At 39.8% G+C, this 6,042-nt stretch overlaps 1 protein-coding gene and 1 pseudogene across 1 annotated transcript; one reads left to right on the top strand and one right to left on the bottom strand.

The window, feature by feature from the left end:
* Positions 1-79: 79 nt before the first annotated feature.
* Positions 80-1,233, top strand: LOC114738837 (vacuolar protein sorting-associated protein 20 homolog 2-like; the record flags this gene model as incomplete). Its single annotated transcript, XM_028926892.1, has 3 exons — positions 80-232; positions 951-1,087; positions 1,188-1,233. Coding segments are annotated over 3 exons (336 nt in total), but the record flags the coding sequence as incomplete, so codon positions are not given.
* A 993-nt stretch (positions 1,234-2,226) lies between these two features.
* LOC114738836 (F-box protein At5g39450-like) lies at positions 2,227-5,702 on the bottom strand (annotated as a pseudogene).
* Positions 5,703-6,042: the final 340 nt, after the last annotated feature.

Raw genomic sequence — 6,042 nt, forward strand, 5'->3', positions numbered from 1 at the left:
CCATAGCGCCACAAGGCTGCTTTTACTTAAGTTGATTTTTTGCATAGAAGTTACATGCTGATTATTCCCTTTGGTTCAGTGGCAGATTATTGAACTAGCAAGTAAGCAGAAGGCTGTGTTTGACAGTTTGAAGGCAGGTAATGATGCAGTTAAAGCCATACAGAGTGAGATAAACATTGATGATGTTCAGAAGCTTATGGATGATACTGCTGAAGCAAAGGCTTATCAAGATGTGAGCCTGACATCACTTTCATCCTCATTTGTGCTGCTTTTATTGTAAAACCATTGCACTAGGGTTTCGGCTAGTTTGGTTGAGTTTTAAAAAACATGTGGGAAGTAGTATCTGGCTATTTATATTTAATTGCTTTTTTCTTTTCACATTTCCTTCTCAGGAAGTTATTCTGATGATATTGGATACTAACTGGTGGGCGGCATATTTGTGTTGTTTTTGAAGGAAATAATGCAATCTTAGGGGAGAAGTTATCTGCAGAAGACGAGGAGGAGATTTTAGCAGAATTTGAGGACTTGGAAACTCAGGTACATGGATTGTCGACTTTTTCTTTATAACAGCTACTTTCCAATGTCATCCACCAACACTGTTCTATATTCCAGTCGAACTTCTTTATAATCTCTAATATGAATGATATTTTTGCTAAGTTGGAATGCGACCTGTTTACTGCAATTGACTGTATAAAGCAACTCCCGATAATGCTTGCTTGTGTCTTAAAAGGATTCAACTTGTCTCTGCATGACCTGAAAGTACTGAACTCATGAATATTTCATGGCATGATTAATTCCAAATTGGAATGCCATTTGAAGAAATGAAATCATGAGCCTTGTGGGTTAGAAGACTTCTCTCGGTTGAAGGAGGCATGGATGTTCAATATTGTGCTCCTATAATTTGTTTATTCCACAGTAATTAACATGAAATTAAATTGTTTTCCTTTCAGCTTATGGTTCAAGACCTTCCTGAAGTTCCTACCACAGAGCCTGAAGGCATCAAGGAGGAATTGGACCTTCCTGATGTCCCAACCAAAACACCTGTTGCACCTGCAAATGATGCTGCAGTTTCTGCAAAAGCAAAAGTGTGTGCGCGCGCGCACGCGTGTTTTATCACCTCTCTCCCACTTTTCCGACCCTCCAAATTTTGAAAATAAGCTTACTGTTGGTTATTGATGGTGTTACAGTTATGGAGGAACCACTTCCAGCTTAAAGTGCGTGGCGGCTGGATGAGGCGGCAGAGCATCTGGCTTATATATTCACGTGCTACTCCAAACTTATGCAATTGCCGGAATTTAGGTTGGCTTTAGTATCTTCAGTCCCTATGACATTGGATTTGTACAGAGATGCTTGTATATTTTCTTTTGTTTTTTGGCCAACGAGATGCTTGTATATTTTACCAATTCAACGTAAATGATATTACGGAGAACACCAAATATTTTATTTTGGTAAGCACTCTTGAGCTCGTGATGGACTGTTACAGAAATAACGGTATCTGGCATGCATAACTATGCACGGGGGGCCCTTCGGTTGCAAGAGACCGGCCCTTTTCAGTGGAAAGGAGAGAGGATTTTGTTAACTTTTAACGTTTGATTCACAGATTATGCTTTCTAAGTGAATGGAGATTCATCCCAGAACTTGATTGCCCGATTCTTAAGTGAATGGAGAACCATCCCAGAACTTGGAGAAATGGATAGTTCCTAGATGAATGGTTCCTAGATGAATATCTGTTCTTTGGTTTGGTGAGGATTTCACTCCACATTTTCAGAGCTCAATATCTGTTCCACCTCTTCGCTTCCATGTGGCCTCTTCATTGTTTGATAGTTCGTTAACAAAATACTTTGCAAATTCGTATCCTTGAAATTCTGATTGTGCCTGCTCTTGTATTATATCCTGGAAATCCGCTTTCTTAGAGTTTACTTTTGAGAACAAAGACTGACCTATTTTTTTTTTCTTAGATGGCAATGTGATTATGTAGATCCAAGGGTTTCGTTCGCGCAGTTGACTGTTCAGTTATATAATTGTGTTATGGAATGATTTTGCACCGAAATACGATATATATCATATATGATGCGTAATTTGTATTGCACAATTGTTATGCACGATTTGATTATAAATGAGACCGATTTAATTAAAAGCACAGCATTCCAGATTTACATGTTCCCTATGTCCTGTACATTATATTGCCTTTTATTCTTTGACATCTTAAAAGGAAAATGTAGAACATTTGTCAATCAACAATAATGGGTTTTCTATTTCGGCCATTCAATAGGATAGCAAATAATGAGATTACAGTATGGGATTGTACTTTGCTTCACACAACCAATGTCACAACAATCATATAACAATTACCAAATGAGTACAAATCATTATTGTGATCCTGTATAAATTTCTACCATTTATAATACAGAGTCATACAGCATCATATACCCGTAAGGTTGCGAGGGCAAAGCTTATTCTATTACATTAATAATCTATAATGCACCATTTGTTATCCCAAAGACTGCCTCCAACTTAGATCTCTAGAAGAAAGTGACAAGAAAACCTTGACAGCAGGAATTGCAACTCACAAAACCAATATGTTTATAGTAAAGCCATTCTTCAAACTTGTTCTGATGTCATCAGCGGGGCAAAAGGAATTGAATTTCCAGCCATTAAGATACTAGTGTTGCTCTTGCCTGTCAAAAGAAGAAAGCAACCCCAGCTTAGAATGCCTTTCATTTTAACTCTAAAGGGGATAATATGCTTCAGGGAAACTAGCAGAGAGGGTCAACCATCTTGAGATTAGTGTGTGAAGTCTTTTCCCATCATGAATTTTCTGGATTATGAAACAAATCTAAACAAGGGCAGTTTAATTAACCAAAGAGGCATATAACCATGTCTATATTGATGTCACACATATTTCATAAAATAAATTGACAAACTGATGCAATACTGCTGGCATGTTCATGGGCATTCCTCCTTTCCAGTCTGATAGATGATATCTGATGGAAACATGTAAACTTATTTCAAAAGCCAAGTTTTACAAACCAATTGTGCTAGGTTACTTGTGAATGTTATTGACCAGTTAATCCTACACAAAAGAAAAAAGAAAGAAATAAAAAGCATAGAACGTATAGTGTATACGACACATTCCCAAGTGTGACAATTTATTCTCAACTCAAAAAAGCAGTCACCTTATAAATTGACAATTCATCTGCCACTCTTGATATTATAGGGTCAAATTGATACCAAATTCTGAAAAGTGGGGTATTTACAGGCCTATAAAAAAAATAGGAGCATAGGGTACTGTGCAGAATCACTTGATTAATTATAAATCAATAAGAATTTCCCTTTCTTTTAAACAGATATGTTTCAGAAAATGAAACAAAATGTTTAGGTCTGTAAATTCTTGCAGTGGCTACCTTCTTAATTTATTTTCTGAGAATCACGAACAAATTTGTGCTTTTTTCACACATGACAGTACACACACACAAAGGAAAGCATAATTAATCATCAAGGTACCTACTGTTTGCAAAACTGGGGGGAAAAAAGGATGACATGTTAGGGATAAGGCAAACCTTGGTGAAGGCAAATACGGGGAAGTGGTTTGAAAGCCAGCAAATACATTTGAGTAAGACTTCGTCAGATAAGAGAAATTGGCAACAGGAGACAGAGCAGGTACCATTTCACCTTTCTTCAAGAGGTCATGCAAGTTAAGCCTTTGCAAGGTCAAAACAGCCCTTGACTCTTTCCAAATAAAGGCTAGGACACCGTTGTTAAATACAAAGAGGGAACCAGGCTTTGATCCTGGGTATCTAAACCCATAACCAGTTGCAATACCCTCCCACAAAAGCATGCTCAATATTTACGGGAAAAGAATCCACATCAGGTCCCAAGGAAAGGGTTCCGATGAAGGCTCATTGGTATTTACTATAAACATCGCTGAGCCATTGGGATGCAAGACATAGTGAGTGCCTTCCAATATTTTGGTTGCAATGAGAAGCTGTTGCCCCTCAGATTCCTCATAAGAGAGCAGCAGCAGAAAAAGAGCCTTTCCAGACTTGTCTTTGCTAGGCTTTCCAGGAGGCCAACCAAAAGTCCCTCCCCAAAGACCTGCGTATTCTTGGTCAACTGTGGGAACTGGCATGCGGAGCTTATAAAGAGCAAATCGGCTGTCATGCATATTTGGCCATGCTCGATACGAAGATAACTTTACTGTTGAGGCATGTAATGTTAGTTTAACTGCGTCACTCGATCTGAGAAATTCATCAAGTCGTGCATGCTTACTCTCGCTGCTCGAAGTAACCTTCTCAGAGACTGCATGACAGCCATTATTTGAACTAGATTTCGGAGGATATGTTTAAGGCTATGCCAGAAAGCTCCACCAAGGCTTTTTCTCTTGTTGGAATTTCTGTAATTAATCACCTCGTCTGAAGGTGTGCCAAAAGCCCAGGAACGAATACTAGTTTGGACTTCATCCAGCTCTAATTGCACAGCACCAACTGCCTCTTGGGAGCTAGCTTTCTCATCAATCTGAATACCATTAGAATTAAGCTTGTACATTTGAATAAGTAGACTTCTTCTTTCTGACAAGAGCAACAAATCTTTCTGAAAGTTGTCCTTGTCCACACTAAACCTAGGAAATAAGGGTTCAAGTGCCATGTCAGGAACCTTTTGTCGAACTTGACAAGTAATAATCTCAAGTAACCTTCTTCTATCACTGAAACCTAATTTGCTAAAGGGAACCACCGACTCATTATTTCCGGTCCAATGTGATCTAGACAGTCCACCGTTTGAACTGCAAATATTTCCTGATAAATCCCCGTCTGAGCGGTGTGTACCATGCTGTGACTCTGCAAAAAAGTATCACCACATTTCTGCTGCGTGGGCTCAATCTCAAGCAATAGCACATTGCAAGTTCTTTCTATTTGTTTGATGAAACCAGGATAAATATAATTAATTCCGTTCTCTCTCCATGTAGAAAAAATGCGGTTGAACCATCAGAGTCACCAAGAATTTCAAAGACGGGTGCCCAGAGAATCGGACCATCCTCCATGCCCAATGGGCCAAGCTCCTGGGGAATAACCCGGCACCCAACAATAGAAACAAAACCAGGAATGACATAGACTACATTACCAAGCTCAGGATTCTGATGAACCCACATACCAACTAATGGTTGAACGCTGGTAAGAAAACGGCAAAGTGCCTTATAAGAGGACACACCTTTTCGCCACTCAACTATGTCTTTACGGGGCAATATGTCAACCATGTCACATTGAGTGAGCCAGACCTTTTCAGAGGCCGCAAGAGCGTATAAACTCCTGCAGCACAGACTGAGATTACATACATCGCTTGGCGAGAGGAAGTGGGAGACGATGGCAAATAAATCATCGGGAAGAGTTTGAAGCAAGCATGAATCGAAGGGTTTAGATAACATTATGATCAAACCAAAATATGATTGTCAGATATTCGAGTACAAAATTTACACCAATCAAGCATCAAATGCACCCATGGCCGGACGCAAACAACTGCAATTGATCAAAGAATTAACACGAACAGAGATCCAAACTAACAACAAATCCAAACCCCCAACGCAAACCTCAGTTGTCGCGGGTAGCAAGAATCAGTAACGGAAACAACAAGCAGAAGAATGAATTGGGCAGTCTCAGATTTTGCGGGGAAAAAAGATCGAATTGAATCGGTTCGAATTGCCTCCCGTGTACTGGAATTCTTGAGTTATTGGGACCTAACGGAGAAAGAAAAGAAAAGCAAGAATTGGGGATGGGAGAGGGTATTGACTGAGAGGAGTGAGGACCCAGGTCCTGTAAAGTGACAAAGACGACGCCTTGATTCGTTAAAACGCGCCGTTTCATCTGGTTGATGCTTCCCCAGTTCACACACCTTTCTCTCTCACACTCACACACATGGACGGGACGATCAGCGTCGGAAAGATTAAAGTGGTGGCAAGTGGCGGAGAGGGAGAGGAAATTCTGCATGAACTGTGAGAGCGAACCAATGTTAAATCAGCTTAAAGCAGAAGCCAAGCCCCCAAAGTCCAAA

Source organism: Neltuma alba, unplaced genomic scaffold (genome assembly GCF_004799145.2).
Source record: "Neltuma alba isolate B1F8T4 unplaced genomic scaffold, ASM479914v2 tig00013696_pilon, whole genome shotgun sequence".
Classification (NCBI taxonomy): Eukaryota; Viridiplantae; Streptophyta; class Magnoliopsida; order Fabales; family Fabaceae; genus Neltuma; species Neltuma alba.